The 20,624-nt window shown below is 38.5% G+C and overlaps 1 protein-coding gene across 16 annotated transcripts in view; it reads right to left on the bottom strand.

The window, feature by feature from the left end:
* THRB (thyroid hormone receptor beta) overlaps nucleotides 1-20,624 on the bottom strand; it is a 371,482-nt gene that overhangs the window by 175,551 nt on the left and 175,307 nt on the right. For 6 of the 16 annotated variants that reach the window (XM_050779473.1, XM_050779474.1, XM_050779472.1 and 3 more), the window contains one exon: nucleotides 20,259-20,387. The exons of the other annotated variants lie outside the window; for them this stretch is intronic. Coding sequence is in view for 1 of the 6 variants with exons in the window: in XM_050779466.1 (XP_050635423.1) it covers nucleotides 20,259-20,387 (129 nt within the window). In the remaining 5 variants the exon portion in view is untranslated. The remainder of the gene's footprint in view (nucleotides 1-20,258; nucleotides 20,388-20,624) is intronic. 16 annotated transcript variants of the gene reach the window in all.

The raw sequence follows: 20,624 nt of genomic DNA, 5'->3' as shown, positions 1-20,624 counted from the left end.
AACAAATGCATACTCATTATAGAAACATTTAATAAACATTTGCCTTACGTGGAATGCACGGGCCAGGTAAATGGTGGGATGCTGGTGGATTTGTCTTGAAGCACTTAAATGATGTGAAGTTCCCTCACTGTTCTCACCTGCTGTTGATAAGTAGCTGTAACAGACTTCCAAGCTCCTTCCCTCCGTTTCGGAGAGCTGTTCCACAAACGATGCTGTGCATTATCATCACCTGGGAGCTTTAAACAATCCGGATGCTCAGGTCACATCCCAGACCAATTAAATCAGAAGCTGTGGGTTTAGGGCCCAGCCCATAATGTATTTTAAATTCCTCAGGCGATTCCAACTTGTAGCACATGTAAGAGCCTGTGTTTTAGACTTTAGAGCAGTGGTTCCTAACTTTTGAATTTAAAAAATACACATTTCTGGGCCCCACCCCAGACCTACTCAATCACTATCTCTGGGGGCAGATTTTCGTGTTACTTTCTAATAAACTCTTAGGTCAGTTTGATTCCAGCCCTTAGTTGAAAACCTTGTTCTAAAGCATCGAGTTTCTATTTCTTCTCTGATGTTGTGCATATGAAATGTGAGAAAACAGGTCTTGCACAGGTCCGTTCAAGACTACATAGAGGATATTTACTTATTTTGGTTTCAACTTTTTATTAAAGTGTCACACACTTAAAAATAAACACATGCAGAGATTGAAAGTGTGCCTTGATGAAGGATCACAAGTTGTGTCACTGGTACCCAGATCAAAAACCTGAAGCTTACCAATCCCCTACAATCCTTCCCTTGTAGGTACTACCTATGCCCCATGCGAACCACAAACCTGATTCTAACATTTCTCCCACCTGAAGTTTTATTTGTTCCAATTCAGTACAACTGCAGTAAAGTTGACTTAATTTCATGCAAATAATTACTCAGGTCTCATTAACAGGCCATAGTATTTTGAGGACAAATGGCCTAACACATCTTGTACTGCATTTCTTTATGATTATTTTAAACAAGGAAGAAGAAAATGAGGCCAGGAAAAAATACTGTCTCTCATTTTCATAGATTGTTAGTTACTGGGTACAATTTTCAAATACTTTTTACCCTAAGCCTTGTAACACCTCTGTACAGAGAAGAATTATCGTCATCTCTACTTAACAGATGGAAAAATAGAGCCTTAGGGAGGAAGTGAATTGCCAAGATTTGGCCTCATGATCCTCTTACATGGAAGGCCTTTCCCTCCATTGCTGCATGCACACTGTCTCTCACCTTTGTAACCAATTGAGACTTTAACCTCCTGTAAAAATCAGCATGGAAAAAGGTCTCTCGACATGATTGTGGATTGTGACTAATTTGATTGTTTTTAAAAAATTCATTCCAAAATACTTTATGAACTAAAGTTCTCAAATCATATAGATAAGTTTTTAAAGTTAATTCTTTTTCCTGCTTAGAAAAGTAATTTACGTACACTGTAGAATAAAATAAAAATGTAGAGGAAATGAAGAGTCATGCATTATAACTAAGGGTTCTTTAAAAATAAGAAAGACCTCCAAGACCCTGGACTGGGTAGTTCTCCAGCCTTGCCTGGGGGAAGGAGAATGAGTAACTTGATCTTTGGATGCTTTTCAAGAAATTTAACGTGAATAACTTATTTCTAAGTGTCCTGGAGTTGGTACAGACCCGATGCTGTATCCTATACAATATGCAAAAAATCTGAAAAGATCAAGAACTCTATCTGATCTCTGGTTTTCACAGATTACCAAGTGTAACTGCATTACCCCCACAATTTTTTAAAACAGTTCCTGTGATCATAGAAACTTTCTTTTTTTCCTATTTGTTAATAGAATTGGCTGAAATTGTGGTATTTAGAAATTTATCATCAGTACATCTGAATTCTTAACAGAAATTCCAGGAAGCCTTGAGGTTTCTGGGCAAGTATGCTTTTTTTTTTTTTCCCCCTCAAACATACCAGAGTTTATACCTTTAAATGCATGTGGTTTTCTCTGGAGGAGGAAGCAGTGTACTTTTTCAGTGTGTTCCTATTGCTGAAAATACTCCAGGGGAATTACAGGAAACAGGAGCAGGACAGCTTTGAGCTGCACATCCCAACACTGACTCTCAATTCTTAGACTAAATGGCATAAAATTTTTCTCACTTACTCAGCAATGACTCTTCAAAAGCCACTGATTACATCTCTAGATCTGTCCAGTCAACACAAAACAATATTCTCCCTATGCCTGAGGGAGGGCAGAACACTTTGCTACTCCTGGAATGTAGCATATACTCACAGGCAGCGCCACCTCCTCACCTGAGGCTGAGAAACCAGAGACCCAGGGTGGCTGGTTACACGTGACTTTGCTCAGTTACACCAGGAATTAAGGACAAAGTTGACACACTATTCCAGGTGTTGTGACTCAAAAGAAAGGAATCTTTTTCACTGAAACACTCAAACATGGATTCTCGCATGGTCTACCAATCACTCTGGCCATGATAAAACCTAACACTTATCCATGCATATAGTTCTCAAATCTGTATGGATACAGGATGCAATATCCATGATACAGATGCACCACATTTATTTCCCAACTATTCCCCAATTTCTAGGCATTCGCTTGGTTTCCAGATTCTTCTTTCCCTCCCCACAACAATGATGCAATAAAATTCCTGTACACAGAATTTTGCATATCAATGCTTTTATTTTTATGGGCTAGCTTCCAAAAGCTGGGTCATATATGATATCTCTCTGTGTTTTTTATTAATAGAGTTTGCTAGATTGCTTTTCAAAAGCTCAAAGACCACAGGAATGTATTAGACTGCCCCCATCTCTTCATCTAACTGCAGTGGTGGATATCACCACTCCTTTGAAATTTTACTAATTATTTTTTAAATTTGCAATACATATACTGGGTAGATTTGTATTTGGAATATATTACAAGCTTGAATACGTCAATGAAAAAAGTTAAAATTTTACTAATTTGATGGGAGGGGTATCTCATTGTAGTGACTGCATGGTAGACCCCCAAAAGATATGTCCATGTGTTAATCCCCCAAAACTACGAATATGACCTATTTTGGAAAAGGAGTCTTTGTGGGTATAACTAAGGATCTCTACATGAAATCATCCTGGCTTATCTGGCAGGCCCTAAATTGAATGACAAGTGTTCTTATGAGAGATACACAGAGGGGAGACACAGGGAGAAGAGGTGAGGGCCATGTAAAGATGGAGGCAGAGATTGGAATTACACATTCATAAATCAAGGAACACCTGGAGCCACCAGACTCTGGAAGAAATAGGGAGGGATTCACTCCTAGAATCTTCAGAGGGAGCGTGGCCCTCTCAACACCTTGATTTCAAACTTCCTCTCCCCAGAACTGTGAGCGTATATTCCTATTGTTTTAAAACACCAAGCTCATGTAATTTGTTACTGCAGCCCTAGGAAACTAAATATACTCATTGTTACCATAAACTTTTGTGTTTTTCTGAAAACTTCTGAGGTTGAGCGTATTTTCATGTGGTTTTAATGATCATTTGAATGTACTTTTCTGTGAGTTAACTAGTCATAGCTTTTCCCCATTTTCCCTACTAATTCTTATGAATGCTGTGACAAGGCAGACATTAACACTTTGCCACATGTTGTAAGACACCTATCTAGCCTGTATTTTTGAGTTTGTTCATGATATGTTTGGTCATGCAATTAAAAAAATTACATGGTACACTATGCTTATCTTTTTATCCATTCCTTATTCATTAGCTTCATATTGATTATAAACATTCCCCTGACACTTGGGTTATAAAATTATTCTCCCAAATTTTCTCTAAAATGTTTGTGGTGGGCACAAAGATGGTTCCCCAAGAAGTCCATGACTTTATTGCCACATCCTGTGAAAATGCAATCTAAAATGGCAAAAGGGACTTTGCAGATGTAATTAAGGGTACAGATTTTGAGATGGGGATATTATTCTGCATTATCCAGGTAGGCCCAATCGAGTCACCCGAGTCCTTGAGTGGCAGATGTCACTATGGAAGATGGGTTGGAGAGATGCAACATTGTTGACTTTGAAGATGGAGGGAGGAAGCCAAGGAGTATGGCTGACCTCTGAGAATGGCAAGAAAGTTGATTCTCCCTCAGAGGCTGCAGGCTGAAATCTAAGCCCTGTGAACCTGTATCAGCCTTCTTGCTTACAGACTGTAAGGCCATAACTTGGTGTTGGCTAAGCTGCTAGGTTGGTGATAATTCGTTATGGCAGCAATAGCAAATCAATACATCTTTGCTGCTTAATTTAAATTAATGTGTACCCTTATCCACCTGTCATTCATTTTTGAACATATTAGCAAGTATTAGCATCTACAACGTTAGTTCTAGATGTACCCTCCAATCTGCTGTACTGATCAATTTGTTTACTCCTTTGCCAATATCCGGTTGTTTTGATTTAGTCACTTCTATATGTTCAAGTACCTGATAAAGGACAAGTTAGCCTCCTCTGTTCTTGTTTTGTTTTTTAAATAGTTTCCTTAGGTTTTTACAGATTTTGTTTTATGTCCTTTAAATCATTATTTTTTGTTGTATCTTAAGTCTTTTACAATTTATGTTGTTATGGTGAAAATTCTATCTCCATTGGTAATTGATAATTCTTGTAAATAAAGCATACCACATACAACGGTGTCTCAAGGCCTTTGAACTTGCGGTTCACTCTGCCTGAACTGGAATGTGCTTGTCACAGTTGTCTGCATAGCAGAATTCCTCACGAACCTCAAGTTTCTGCTCAAATGCTAACTTATTGTAAGTGAAGCCCTCCCTAACCACCTCATAGAAAACAACACACCACTGCCTGCCAGCCATTCCGTTGGCTAAGCATTTACTATACTTCTTCTCTGGCTTTATATTTTTCCCATAGTCCTTGCCACCATCTGGCTTACCTAGTCATTTATTTTCCATTACCCCCAACTAATATATATAAGCCCTATGCAGAAAAGGACTTTTTTTCTTTTGTTCACTACTGTAGCTCTAGGGACCAGATGAATGCTTAGTATTCAGTGAGTGTTTAATAAATATGTGTTGAATGAATGGCTATAAAGAAGACTTACTGATTTTTCTACATTTATTTTTTAGTCTAACTGCCTTGTCAAATATTCTTACTGATGGTTGCAGTCCAGTTTTTTACTGGAGTCCTCCCACTCTTACAGGTATACAATCACGTCATCAACAAAAGAGGTAATATTTCTCATTTGGTTGTATTCATTATGCCAATTACCTCTTGGCCCACTAAATTCACAGGGACCCCTGAAACAAAGATGAATAATGTTGGTGGAAGCACAGATCCTTATTTGTTTTTCACTTGATAAAACAAACACAAAGAAAAGTTACAGAGACTCCTCCCTGTATCCAGGCCCTGTGCCATGAATCTTTGCTGTGAATCTTTGCAGTGCCCTCATATTTTGAGTCTAGGCTTAGTGAGGTGAGTGCTTGGGCCAAAGGGTGGTCAGCAAACATGATGCCTGAACAGTGCTTCTCACACTAGGCTTGCTCTTACTTCTCGGCCGCTACCTGGGCTAGCCTGCTGCAGGAAGAGAACATGTTGTGGAGTTTTTCCGATGTTTTAGTAGAGGCCATCCTCAATCAGCCCACAGCTAGCCAGCCCCAGACACCAGACACGTGCGCATGCCTGATTATCAGCTCAGAGCTGCTGAGATGATCTATAGCTGACCACAGACGTGCAAGCAGGCCCAGTCCAGATCCCCTGATCCCCGCTGTGAGTTACACATGTTAATTGTCACTTGTCATTGAGGTTTGATAGTTACGCAACATTACTGGGACAAGAGATAATTGATACATTGTCTTATGCCTAATTTTACTGCAAGGAGCCTGAGAGTTTTGCCATTAGAATTCTGTTACTTGTTAGTTTTTGGTGGATCGTCTTTATCATGTTTAAGTGAAACAGAAAAATAGGCCAACTAAGTTTTTAAAAAACGGCTGCTGCATTTTACAGATCCATTTTCTACATGTACTTTTACCATCTTTTTCCTCCTTTAATGTATTGATCAGACAAATATTTCGATAGATTTCCTAACTTTTAACCATGTTTAATTCCAGGAATAAATTTTTCTTGATCATACAGCATTATTTTTTTTTGAGATGGCTTTGGAATTTACTTGGTAATATTTTATTCCAAAGTTTGCCCTTATGTGTATATGTGAAATTAGCTCATATTTTTTTTTTAGTGTGTATTTGCTTGGTCAGAGTTTTGAATAAAGATTATATTAGCTTTGGGAAATGATTTTGAAACTTTCATAATTGATCAAGGAGTCCAAATACAAGAAAGGACATAAATATTTGAATAACATATTCTACACACTCGATCTAATAGATTTGTACACAGAACTCATGTCATATGAGTTAATAAAATAGATTTCTGATTGTCCATGGAATATTAATAAAATATAAATCACAAGGTTAAAACGAACACCTTCACTTATTTTTTTAAAAGTAGATATTTTGATAGGATATAATCTTAGATCATAAGCAAATAAAATTGATTTTAAATAAAGCAATAGCTAGTAAATTTTATCTACCTGAAAAATAAGAAATATCCTTTATAATAGCTGTAGGATTCATGAGAAAAGCAAAATTAAAATCATAAGCTATCTAGTATCAATAAAAAAGAGAATATGTCCCATCCAAAGTTATGAAACACAGCTAAAGCTATACTCAGAGGAAAAATGTGTGGCTTATAGCTATAATACCTTCATTACTGAAAAACTAAGACGTTAACATAGTACTAACCTTAATAAGTTTCATGAAGAACAAAAATATAAACCTAAATAAAGTATGAAGAAGGAATTAATAAAGATAAATGCTGAAATATAGTGTAAAACAAAAATAATAGAAAGAACAAATACAATCAAAAGCTGGTTCTTTTATAAAATATATAACCATCTTATGAATATGATTAAAGGAAGAAGAGGGGGAAATACTAGGATTGAGCAAATAGAGAGAAACAGGTGCACAAAGATGAAAATGATTATTAAGAAAGTACTAGAACTAACCCCATTGTAATAGATGTGAAACCTAGAAAAACTGGATGATTTCTTAGCAAAACAGAAATTAACTGACCCAAGAGGAAGTACTAAAATGTAATAAGAAGAGACGGAAATGGTGATTAAAAGTCTATCATTTAAATGGCGGGAGGAAGTATCAGGATTAAATCATTTCACAGCTGGGTTCCATTTAACTTTTAAAGAACAGATAATTCCAATGCTACTTAAACTAGTCTAGCCCATTGAAAAATATGAAAACCTCCTGAGTTTATTTTATGAATTATATAGATCAGTGGTTCTCATAGTGTGTTTCCTGGATCAGCAGTCTCAGCATCAGCATCATATGGGACCTTGTTAAAAAGTCAAATTATCTGTCATCCCCACAGGCCTACTGAATCAGAAACTCTGGGGTTGGGCATCCAGGAATCCAAGATGATTCAAGTGCATGCTAAAGTGTGAAAACCACTGCTGTAGAGGTAGCTGGTCTACATCTTATATACAAAAGGCTACAGGTTGGGTAGGGGCGGTGGATGTAGCATCAATACCCTAGGGTTGGGACTTCCGCTAGCAATAGAAGTTGTATGTGTAGGGTAAGGTCAAGGGGGATTACAATTACTGGCATTAATATTAGTAGCTGCTTATATAATGGTAGAAATCATAAGTGGTAATTGATCCAAAACTAATTTAGACATGGCCATTTGCATACTGCATTCTCATTACCAAATGAGAAAAAGTATATTTTCATTGTAAAAGCAAACTGGTTACAGTGGGTTGGAAGCATTTTAATACATTTTAATAATGAGGTAAAGAGGCATGTGAATTTCACACCACAGACTTCAGGCATTTCACACCCATTCTTCTCTCATTTCCCTCTGTATCTACCATAAAAAGTATTATTATTAGTTCAATGTTTTAGATGAGGACAAAAAGGTTCAGAAAATTTCAGGAACTTTCCCGAGAATACCGAGTTCTATGCAGCATTCAAAATCAGGTTTACCTTCCTCTAATCGTGCCTTGGCATCTCCTACTAAATTCTTAGAACTTTTTTTCCAAGACTGGGCTGACTCCCAAGAAATCTGAGTCTATCTCCTCCCCAATGGGCTTCTAAAAGTGTTTCTTCCAACAGATAACAAACATACTTCCTCCTCTTGTTAATTTAGACATGTTTCAAAGTAAAAGTCCTTCAATTTTGTTGTTGTTGTTGCTTTACCTCAGAAACTAACAAATCTTTACCCAGGCTGTATAATAGAAACAATTTTAATATTAATAGCCCAGTCAGTCATTTGAGGATTAAGGGCCTGGGGTTTGCTTTGGCACGCAGAAGGAATATTGGTTACCTGCAATTCTGGTTTTCGGAAGGTTCATAACTGTAATAGATAGCGGCTCCCCGAATCTAAATTTCCTGGCACATGCCAGGCCTGCACTGGAAAGCTCAGATTTCCCTGCTTCAGACCACCCACGGGGAGGAGGCAGGAATCTGTCAACCGTGTGGTCTCCTCTATAAAGCTGCCTTCCACAGAGGGCTCTGGTTCCTCACACTGAGATGCAGTGCACAGGCCAAGATGATTGGGTTGTCATAAATATAGATTCCCTGAGAGCAGGATTTATAAATGGACTGGGGAACAAGGGAAAAATTCTCCCAAAGAAAAATAGCATACATTTTCTTTGTATTTGCCTGCATGTATCTGGCTCATTTGGACTACAGGAATGGTGGTGGCTGCATCACAAAATTTGCAAGGTGATCAGAACAACTGGTCTCAGTTTTTTCTAAGGCATAGCATATTTTGGCTACTGGGTCAAGAAACAAACTGTTAGGTTTACACCCTCTGCCTCCTGCCCATTGCTCAAAGTCCTTGAATTGGCACATTACTGTGCAGAATGTGATATACAACCCTGTAACCATGTAGAGTTGGAGTCTGATGAAACTTCTCAAGAGAGCTAAAATCTATCTGGATGTAAACAGTTTTCTCTTTACTTTCCCACAATTAACTGAGAGTTTAGTAATCACTTAGGGAGGCACACTATTTATTAGGAGCCAATTAATTAGTCTATCATATCTGGTTCTAAAAAAAGTCATACTTTAAAAGCAAACCACAATGACAGATCATTCCTTTTTCTCAAAATAAAAAAAATGAATCCTCATATGAGAGTTCTTGGCTGTTTTTATAAATATAATAATAAATCATAATAAAATATTAATGTTACTTTCTTACTTGGCAATAATTTTTAATTAGACTAAACAAGTATATACTCATTGATGTTGGCAAGCAAATTTTGATATCCTACACAGTGCCATGTGTATGCTGAACACTATCTGAAACCATGAATTATTTTTAAATTTACTGAAGAGAAATAACATGGTAAAGTCTGAGCTAAAGTTTATTTGTTTAGAACATAAAAGGAACACACGCTCATTGGAGAAAAAATTTAAAACTACAGAAAAGCATTAAAAAATCACTAGTAATGCAACTATCCAGATCTCTCAATTCTTATTTCCTTTTGTTTTTTATGCATCTGTTGTTTTATATAGTTGAAATTCTAAATAAATTCCCTTTTTATTCTTTTCCACCTAACATTATAACTGAACCATTTTCCCATGCTATAACCTCTTAATAAACAGCACTTTCAACGACTTTATATGGTTCACCATGTAGATATAACATGATGTATTTAACATTCTCCTAGTGAAAGATATTTGGCTGATTTCCAAATACAAATAATGCCACAAATAACTTTCTGTGCCAAAATGTATTTCTGAATTATGGATGATTTTTTTAAGGAAATATTTTCAGAAGCATTCCAGAAGATCCCAAAATTACTGCTGGAAAGAATACGAATATTTAGTAAACTATTGATATGACTGCAAATTGCTGTCCCAAACCATTTGCTTAAAGGGTCCTTCAAGAATTTCCCTGTGACTTCACTCTCTCCATACTCAAAGATTTCTGCCAGGTTCCAGTTGCCTTGAGCTGAAGTATAAAAGGTTGCCCCCAGGGGTTTCAGGCCATTAGCTAATGGCCTGTTTCCACAGTTCATTGTGGTCAAGTTAAGACTATGAGTACATACGGGCAACCACTGAAATAGCTTTTGTCCCATTGCTACAGCCTGTGAATTTTGCCCACCCAGCAAAGAAAGTGAGAGGTTGAGTTTTGAAGAAGAGCAGGCTGTAAGTTGTCAGAAAGGTAGGGGAAGGGATGTTAGGTAGGACTGTAAAATAAGAGCCACCATGGCACATGTTTACCTATGTAACAAACCTGCACTTCCCACACATGTACCCTGGAACTTAAAATAAAAGTTGGAGGAAAAGAAAAAAAATAAAAAAATAAAAATTAAAACAAAAGAAGTTCTAGACAGTTGAACTTACTAAGGGAGATAGCAAGGAGTTAGAATGTACTAAAATAATGATATTATGAATAACAATAATGGTTAGTTTGTTAGAAACATAGGCATAACTACTACCAAAATGCAGGCTTTAAAATTTGGAATTTTATGAAAAAATTCATAAAGGTTAGGGTGTTATGAAAGTTTTAAGTGTCTTTGCCAAGCCTTGTTTGAGGTCCTACTATGTAAAATCACTGGTGGATACAGAACATCCCTCTTTTTTGAAATATAAAGTACAGTAGGTAGCTAAATAGGCATAAATCATTCTGGAGTGAATGAAATCTTTGTTATAAAGACAAATAGACAAAAGTAAATTTGAGGCATGTGAAAAACTGCCTTGTTAAACAGGAGAATGGAAAATTGTTTTATTAATAGGTAGACTGTAATCTTTGGTCTTTTGTGTAGATGTGTACTTAGAACTCTATACTTACATTTTAAAATTTGTGTTCATCTTTAAATATACCATAATTAATGCTTTTCCCATGGTATAAACTCAATGAATATTTGCTCAATTTTAATTGAATATGTTTTCTTTCTATAATTATTTGAATTGGAAATTTTCTATGCCTTTGAAGTGAAACTCTTCTTCATTTATGAAATAGGTTTATGTTCCCCTTTTGTTTTTGTGCCTCTATCAACCAAAAGTTCTAGAATCTTCCTTCCTGGGAAGGAAATAAATAAACTGTTTATTTTCTTTGCCATTTAAACTGCCATACCCAAGCAACTCAGGCCCCAAACAGAACCTTTGCCCTTGCTGCTCCCTTTGTCTGGAAAGCTCTTCCTTCTGGCTCCCGCTTTTTGGCCAGGTCTAGCTGGAATACTGCTTCATCAGAGAGGCCATCTCTGACCACACAGCAAAAGTGGGTTCTACCTCCTTGTACTTCACATTTTTGTTATTTTCTACCTTACTTCCTTGGCCTTTTTGTATACGTATTACAATTTAAAATGATTCATTTATTTAAGTATTTAAAAATTCCAGTATTTTTCAAATTTTATAAGCTCATAATGAGAAATGTTTTACATTGATTCATGCACACACACACATACACACACACATAACTGCAACAATAGTTTGAAAACAACCCACTTAAGAAGTGCTAGCGGAATAAAGTTTTGTTTCTTTACTCTATTTGAGTTTGCTAATTAAAGGAGCAATCACAAAAGCTGTTTGTATCCCACTAACTGGATCTCATAACCCACTAACAGGGTGCAATCCAAAATTTGAACTATTGAGTTGTTTTCTGTCTATTCTCTCCACCCCTTCCCTCTAGCCTACAGAAAAAATGTAAGCTCCACGAGGTAATAAAATATCTACTGTATTTGTCTTATTTCTGGTACACAGTTGATATTCAGTAAATATCTTTTGAATAAATCAATACATAAAAATGAATAAATTAATAATGTCTTGCTAAGTTCATTTTCCTTATTTTGTTATGCTTTTAACTAAAAATAATTATTTAAGTTGGAGCATCATTTCCTTTTCTGATAGAAGTATTTTTGGAACCTAATTTAATATTCAGGGATCCATTAAGCATTTCAAGGAAGATACTGACATTACTAAATTGTTCAGCAATGCACAGATTTTGAAAATACACTTGAAAAATAGAACTTTGATATGAACTTGTAAAATATGTAAGATGTGTTATAAAACCACTGATTAAATAAATTAAAAAACTCCACTCCCCTATTCAGTGCTGTGTTGGGTAGAAAAGGGGTAAGTAAACAAACAAGTGGAAAAGTTAAGGAAGAACATAGAGAAAAGGATTGCGCTGCGCAGACATCTGGCTTTGCTTCCCCAAAGCTATTGAGTACTGGGGCAGGCAAGTGGGCTTGCTACCCTAAATGGGAGCCATGTATCACCTTGGAAGCTCCGTGTCACAATTCTATTCTACTTACAAAATGCTCCTCTATGTGCTTATTTAAAAATCTCTCTTTGTCAATGTGATTATTCAATCATGCTACTACTTACTGTTTAATCTTTGTGAACGTGGGAAGAAGGAATTCTGTTCAGAGTAACAAACTTTTCATGTGATTTTAAAATTATTTTCTATTTATAAGAATTTTCCATGATAGGAAACGATTTACCAAAAATCTTTGCTTTTTAAAATGAAAATGATGTACTTTGATTTCATTTCTTAAAAGAGAAAGGAAAACAGAAGAGAGAAGACTTTCCTTTATTCCAAACCTGTCTTTACATAAACAACTACTTCTTCCAGAACTTCAGTGACCACTCATTTGCTCTAAAGCAGTGACTCTCAAACTTCAGTGTGCATCAGAATCATCTGGAGGGCTCCTTAAACATAGATTGCTGGGACCCACCCCTAGAGCTTCTTTCTCAGTAGGTCTGGTTTGGGGTCATAGAATTTGCAGTTCTAACAAGTTTTTAGGTGATGCTGATGCTCCTGGTCTGAGCACCACATTTTGGGAATCACTGCTCTAAAGCAATGATTCTCAACGACGGGCAATTTTATCTCTCAGTGGATATTTGGCAATGTCTGGAGACATAGTGATTGTCACCATTGGGTATGGGGGGTTCTCTATTGGCGTCTAGTGGGTAGAGGCCAGAGATGCTGTTAAACACCCTACAATGCACAGGACATTCCCCACCACAAATAATTATCTGGTCCAAAATGTCAATAGTGCTGCTGTTCAAACATCCTGCTCAAAAAGGAACTCTCTTTCTCATGGAAGGACATTGTTTAATGAGAGTTTAAATAATAGGTAAAACAAGAGCTACTCATTTCAGAAGCCTTCAACTAAAGTGGAATGATGTCACAGACATTAATTGGGTGGTGTCTCAAGCAGATATCTATGGTCATCTTTCTCTGTGTTTGTCTCTCCCACATTCACAAGTCTATTAAGCTTATAAAACACCACACAGCCTAGACATTTACTCATCCAAAATGTAAATGAGGATCTGTGTATGGCTGAAGAGGGATGGGAAGCCAGCTGGAATGAGGAAACACTTTTATTCTTCAAGGGGCCACAATCACTTTGTCTAAAGTAGATAGAATTCTGATCGAGGAAAATGTAAATCCCAGGCAGGACAGAAAAATGGAGTTGGAAAGGCTTTGCGGTTAACTAGAAGATGCAATATTTCTTTTAAATACTGTGTATTAATGAAAGAAGAACTTGCTTGACATCTTGGCCAGGGCTTAAGCAAAAGTAGGAGGATTTCGACGGTTCTCTATGATGCCCTCTCATCTCTCCTCTCCATCTTTCATAGACTCTTCCATCCATCTATTTTCAGAATTTCCAGAGCCCATTCTCTTTTAAGAAATGAAATCTGATCTTACACTAGAAAAAAGAAAGGCATTTCACTAGCAGATGTGACATCTCCCTGTCTTCCCCTAAGCCTCTTTTTTACACCTGAGTCTGTATCTTAGCAAATGGTCCCCTGGGAGGTGGAAACTTAGGAATCATTCTTATGGTTCTTTTCATCTCCACCCCTATGTCATCCAGTTAATCTCCAAGTGTTGTGAATTCCCCTTTTTAAATCTCTCTTCTGGACTCTTCATCCTTGCTCCTTCAATGTTGGTTCATACCAACATTATTTCTCATCTGGATTATAGAACAGCCTTGCAAATGGCCTGCCAACCTCAGCCCCTCTTCATACTCTATCCAGACTGAGCTGTCTACAACACTTACGTAATCTCACTGCTTAAAACCTCTCATTTACTACTAATAGGTCCAAAGACCTTGCAATGGCTTATGAGGCTTTGTACACACAGGCCACCAATTACTTCTCATGCCTTGCTCCTCTTCTCTCCAATTCCTCCATCATGCTATTGTGTTGCAACCATCCTGAACCTTTCTGGGTTCCATGAAAGTGTCATGTTTTCCCTTAACACTGTCTTTTTGCATGTACTGTTTCCCCTGCCAAGAAAACTTGAATGCTTGCCCTTGCCTTCTGCCCTACTTCCCACTACTTCAATTCTCAGTTAAACGTGCTTCCCTTGGGAAGCTTTCCCTGACCTCTCAAGTCAGAGTTAGGTGCCCCACCCATGTGTTCTCATGGCACCTTGTAAAACTCCTCGTTGTAATTATCTTCTGTGGTAATTGTCTGGGTCCCCAGTAGTCTGAAAAGCAGCAAGAAAGTAGAGTCCTCATATCTATTTTCTTTTTATTTTTTTCATCATCATAGCTCTTGTACCTAGCACTGTACCTGGCACAGAGTAAATACTGACCATACTTCCTCATAGGTGGGAATTTAATGAAGTATATTATCCTGGCAAATAATGTAATGAAGCTGGTGAAAGAGATAAGTTTTGAGATACAAAAGGATCCTTCCCAGAGGTCCTTGAAATCCAACCATGCTTCCTGCTTATATGCCCACATTTGTGTGGCAGAATCAGAAAACTGAGCTCTCCTGCTAATTTTGTGAACTGATCTCCTTCCATAGCCTTCAATAATTTTCACGTTCTTTTTTTCTTCATTGGTACATCTACCTAGATCAAAGAATCATAGGAAGCCAGTGTGGCTCAGCCATGGTGAGTGAGGGAGAAGAAGAGGGGGTGAGGTCTGTGAGTCTGGGCCACATCACACAGGGCCTGGTAGGCCATGTGGAGGAGCAAAGATTTTATTTTTAGTCTAATGGAAAACCTTTAAAGAGTTTAAATCACAGTGGTGACTTCATCACTCTGGCTTCTTTGTGGAAAATGGGTTGGAGGATGATCCAAAAGTCCAAAGAGAAAGACCAGTTAATAGACCATTGAAACATTTCAAAGGGAGGATGGTGGCTTGACCCAGGCGGACAGAAATGGAGATGGTGGGAGTGTGCAGACTCGGGATCTATTTTGGAGGCAGAATAGGTAGGAGTTGCTGAGAGTTTGGATTTGGGGGTGAGAGAAACAGGAAGCAAGTATGATTTCTAGGTTTCTGGATTAAATACCTGGGTGAATGGTGCTGCCATTTACTGAGATGGGAAGACAGCAACTCCTGATTTTCAAGGCTCAGCTCAGTCCTCACTTCCTCCATGAAACCTGTCATCAGCTCCAATCTCCAGCCTTCTCTCTTTCCTCTCAACCACGTGGGACATCATTGCCTGCACCACTCATCTTTTCAGGAGTATGTGCCGAACTCCTCAACCTGGCTCACATTCCTTGAAGGTGAGGGACCCCTTTCACATCCAGCAATGCCTTGAATGTAGTGCTCCATCAAATTTGCTGCTTGGGGAATTAAAGACAATTCCCATGCAGCAAACATCCTTGAAGCTGCTAAGAATATCCTGCCACCCACGGGACTAAATGTTCACATCCTCCAGTTCATATCTCAATTGAACATTTTAAAAAGCCCATTACCAAAAGCCATTGAAAAATATGTTTCTCTCTAGTTCTTAAAGGCATTTAATGTCTATTATACGCTCTATTATTATTTAATATTATCCCTTTTCACTTGATATATAGTTGCTTTTCTTTCCCATTATTAAGTATTACCTTAAAATGCAACCTCATTTCCTCTTGTATTAAATAGAAATTGAGGATAAGTTTCTCCTCACTGAAAACGCTTTGAAATATTTCAAGTACATTTCCTTTTCTACACTGTTCATTCACAGTTTGGTTCAAAAGCTTTTTAAAAAAAAAAACTTCAAGATACCATAATATCACCTTTCAGTTCATTTTTAAAGTTTTTCAGAAATATAAATCTGATGCAAATTTGGAGTTAGACATTTATTGTAGCTTCCCACACAAAGCTAGAATGCTGTCTCTAATATTCTTCACAGTAAAAAGGGAACATAATCATGAAGAACTTACGCAGAGACAGGAATTAGGCTTTTTCTTGTTCTTCTTTTCAATTCACGACCTTTGAGAAGGACTTAGAAAAGTATATTTTTGTTCATAATCTACTCTAGTACTGAGATAGGCGTTTTATACACCTGCTGTCATTTAACTAGCCCCATCACCTAATGACAGATTTTTATCTCCATTTCACGGATATCTGGCAGGATTTAATGATTTGTTCAAGGACACACAGCTGGAAGAAGCACGTCTGCATCCAAATCCAGGTCTTGGTGCATCTAAAGCTCAAGGTATCCCTCTTTCCCAAAGGATAAAACTCTTTTCTTGAGGGAAATACAGGACAAGTGTCTTTCTTGCTCTGTGCTTCAGTCCTTCTCATGCTTAAAAATAGCTGCACTCACTCCTGCAGTCTTTCCTTGTCCAGATCACACACTCCCAATTCTTTCAGCCTTTCTTTATAACATGGAACACCCCAAACCCTCAGCCTCTACAGAGCCATTCTTTCCAACATATTCCAGTTGTCCTCTCAAGTGTGGTACTCGAGGAAACCAAATGCCTCTCAAAGCATGGTACTAGGAATGGATTACATTGTTTTTTAATTCATATATTCCTGCAGGGTCTTATTTCAGAATAGGAAGCTAATTTATTTTCCTTTTACAAGTCTCCTTAACATTTTTAAAGTTTAAAAAACACAACATTATAATCCACATCGCTGTATTACCTTCCTTCCTCTCCCTGCCCCCAATAGAAAAGCTTGAAATTTAGGAATTATATTTTCTTTGTCTTTTAACTCCAATTCAGGACACATAAGAATTACTGGACAAGTACGCTTATGTAATCCCACCCTTAGGAAGGATACATAAGAATTTTAAGAGAAGTTGACCATTGGAAGCCCATGCCCTGATGGACATGTCTTGACCCACACATTAATTGCAACACAGTCTCCTTCCGTGTTCATACAGAGAGCATCACCGGGGTGGTTTCCACACTTACCCTGCTGTCCTCTGGGCTTTCAGGACCTGTGGACATCGCTACATCCTCAGCATGAGCTTCTTATTCTCTACTTCCAAGTCAGATAGAATGAAGGCATTCTAAACAAATAAACTGCCTGGGACCCAAAGCCACGTCCCACACTTACGCGGCTAAGCTATCCCAATTATATGTTCTTGAAATGCACCTTAGAGGCCCGTGGTAACTGACGCTTGGCTGGCGTCATGGCTGTGTGGATTTTGCCACATAACGCACCCAGACAAACAGCTCACTACTCCAGGCTGCCCTCTCTGGCTCAGGATTCTACACCGTGCCTCGCGGCCCGCTATAGGAGCCAGCATTGCAGCCGGAAGATGAGCAAAGCTTGTGGTAACCTAAACCCCTAGTGAAATGAGACTCCTATAGCACCGGGAGGCTGCCTGGACAGCTAACACCTGACATGCTACCTTATCCACATCTACAGACCCTGTTACGATTGGAACTTTACTCCCCTCTCAACTCCAATATACTTACACCAGCCTGATAATAATAATTGCAGGGAGAAGTAGTTCACTCCACTAATTATGCTGCTTATAACTGGCACAGAGAGCAGTGATAATTTGGCTTAAAGTAAGGTTTTATGATCCTCATATGTTTAAAGTGTCCTTGGGTTTGAAGCCATTATGATTCAGACTTGAAAATTGTGAGGATGAATTTCAAATATCTCTGCTGCTTCTGGGTTTTTCTTTCTTTCTTTTTTTTTTAGGAAAGCATTATTCTGAAAGTGCTCCATGTGGCAGCTCTTGTTTGCTCCTGAGGTGCCCAGCTATGAATTTAAAATGCTTTATTGCACTCTTCAGAGAACATGTTTCTGCTGGTGGGTAAGGCCTGGAAGCTGCCTGCATGCCAAGGCAATGCCCCCTAAATGAAGTCTTACATAAACCTGACAAAGTATCTTTAGACAGAAGTAATCTCAATGGGCTACTACAGAGTCATGAAAATAGCTGCCGGTCAACCACCAAAACAAAATTTGGCTGAGCACATACTTCTAAAAGCCTGAACCACAGGACAATTATACCAATAACATTTCATCATAATAATATATTTTTAAACATACTGGCATATTCTTTTTTGTTCTCTTTCCATCCTTTCCTTCCTTTTTTCTCCCTCTTTTCCCTTCTCCCTTGGTTCCTTCCTTCCTTTTTCCTTTCAGAAGACATTGTGCTCACACTCCCCCCCTTTCTTCTTCCTTCTCTCTCTCTTGCTCACCATTATTCTCCTCCCCCACCACATGCTACAGTTCAGACTCTACATTTAATTGTCAACTCACCTGATGCTCCTAGATTCTAAATAACCTACACTGCAAATTAACATCCTCTCTTGAATTATGGCAATGTTATCCAAACCGGATCTCCCCAGAAGGTGGTTTATCAACTCTCTCTTCTACTTAATAACCCTCAATGACTTCCCACCAGGTACAAGCTAAAGTCCTACTCTTCAGCCGCACATACAAGACCCCCACACCCAGCCCCAAGTACCACCTTCCACCAGTCCTATTCCTAACTTCAGTCTCCACAGCACACCTTAAAGCATCTCCCACCCCTCGGCACACTTGACACCTCCCACACAAGCTCTGCCTTATCACGACTCAGAACTGCCCTGTCTGTTCACTCCTTTTCATGAAGGCTGAGCCTGTATTTCAGGCAGAAGCCCTTCCCTAACGTCCTCAGTCAAAGTTAGTGAATTTCCTCCTCAGGTTAACATTGCATTACAAACATTTATTGCTATCTGTCTCCCCAAATAGGTTAAGAGTTTCTGGGGCAAAGGTGTCACTGACTCACCCACCAGGCAGTTGCTCAACAAAGGTTCGCTGAATGAACTTTGTTCCTTTGAGTTTATCCTGTATATTTTATAAGTAAAAGGAAGCAACATAGTATGGTGTCTACAAATATGAGCGTGTGAGTTCGAATTCCACCTGTGGCTTGAGCAGGTTATTTAATATCTTGGTGCCTCAGTTTCCCCATATGTGGAAACTTTCCAACTCTAGGGTGCTTGTGAGAAGTAAACAAGTTGCTACGTAGCTGGAATACTGCAAGGAAAATCAAAAGAGGTGCATGCTACCTGAGTGTTTGTTAAATATAATGGAGGTAATTATGATACCCCATGGCTGCCTCTGTTGTGCTCAGGGCAAAAGGTTCCCGACACCATCAGGACTGGTTTAATTTCAACGAGCTGATCTTTTATTAGAAATGTAAGTGTCTGCCTTACTCCTCCAATCAAAAGAGAGATGCTAACACCAAGAACATTACTCAATTCCATAAGAAGACTAAAAGTGGGCTTATGCCACACTCAGAGCCATTGCACTGGCTAGGGTGTTGGGTCTGGAAGGCATATAAAACACAACACAACACAACAAAACAAAAACCTAGTTAAGAAACTATAATTCAATTCTTAGACTATCATATATGGGAAAATTCACATTGGTTCTAAACTGCTAAATAGAAAATATGTCTGTATTCACAAAAAGAGATAGAAGTCTAACTTCAGCCAGGTACAGTGGCTCATGCCTGTAATCCTAGCATTTTGAGAGGCCAAGGTGGGCAGACTGCTTAAACCCAGTAGTTCAAGAACAGCCTGGGAAACATGGCAAAATCTCCTCTCTACTAAAAATGCAAAAAGTTAGCCAGGTATGGTGGTGTGCGCCTGGAGTCCCAGCTACCTGGGAGACCGAGGGGGGAGGATCACCTGACCCTCAGGAAGTCAGGGATGCAGTGAGCTATGATGGTACTCTACCTTGTCTCAAAAAAGAATGAACGAACGAATGAACGAGAAGGAAGGAAGGAAGGAAGGAAGGAAGGAAGGAAGGAAGGAGCCTAACTTCAAACAATTTAGCTTCAAAAAGTGAGTAGAAGCCAAAATTCAGTGTTCAGAGATAGTCAAAAGGAAGTATTGATTCTTTTTGTTTGCAGGTAAACCAAAAGGGAGATTCTCTGGGTTGAAATTCTGCAAAATATATTTTCACTTAAGTACACCCTTCATAATGAGCCCTGTACGCATCCTGGTTATATCTTTTGCAAGTGCCTCCTGCGTGTGCCTTATGCTCCAGCTGTACCAACAACCTTCGAGAAACCTGTGCAGAAGCTCACCTTCACACCTTTGCTTGGTAGCTGCCTTGCCTGGGATGCCCCCCTTCTCGTTGTAACACTCACTCAGGTGACCACTTTTCCTGGGAAGACTTTTTCTTGCTCTCTTCAAGGACCTTTGCTCCAAGCCCCCTGAAAATACATGCACATTTTGCAAAGCATTTATCACACCGCATGACAACTGTATGTTCACTTTCCCACCCCCTCATTAGACAGTGAGTCTTTCAAAAGAGAGATGGACTGTGTCTATCTCCCTGTTGCTTTCTCAATGCCAAGCACAGTGCCTGGAACAAAGTATGTGCTCAATAAATGCTCACTGGATATTATTGGACAGGATTCCCTGTGTATGTAGAAGCAAATTCATTGCCA

The sequence above is a fragment of the Macaca thibetana genome, chromosome 2 (assembly GCF_024542745.1).
Source record: "Macaca thibetana thibetana isolate TM-01 chromosome 2, ASM2454274v1, whole genome shotgun sequence".
In the NCBI taxonomy this organism is placed as follows: Eukaryota; Metazoa; Chordata; class Mammalia; order Primates; family Cercopithecidae; genus Macaca; species Macaca thibetana.
The sequence above is the reverse complement of the archived record's forward strand: the minus strand, read 5'-3'. Positions and strand labels throughout refer to the sequence as shown.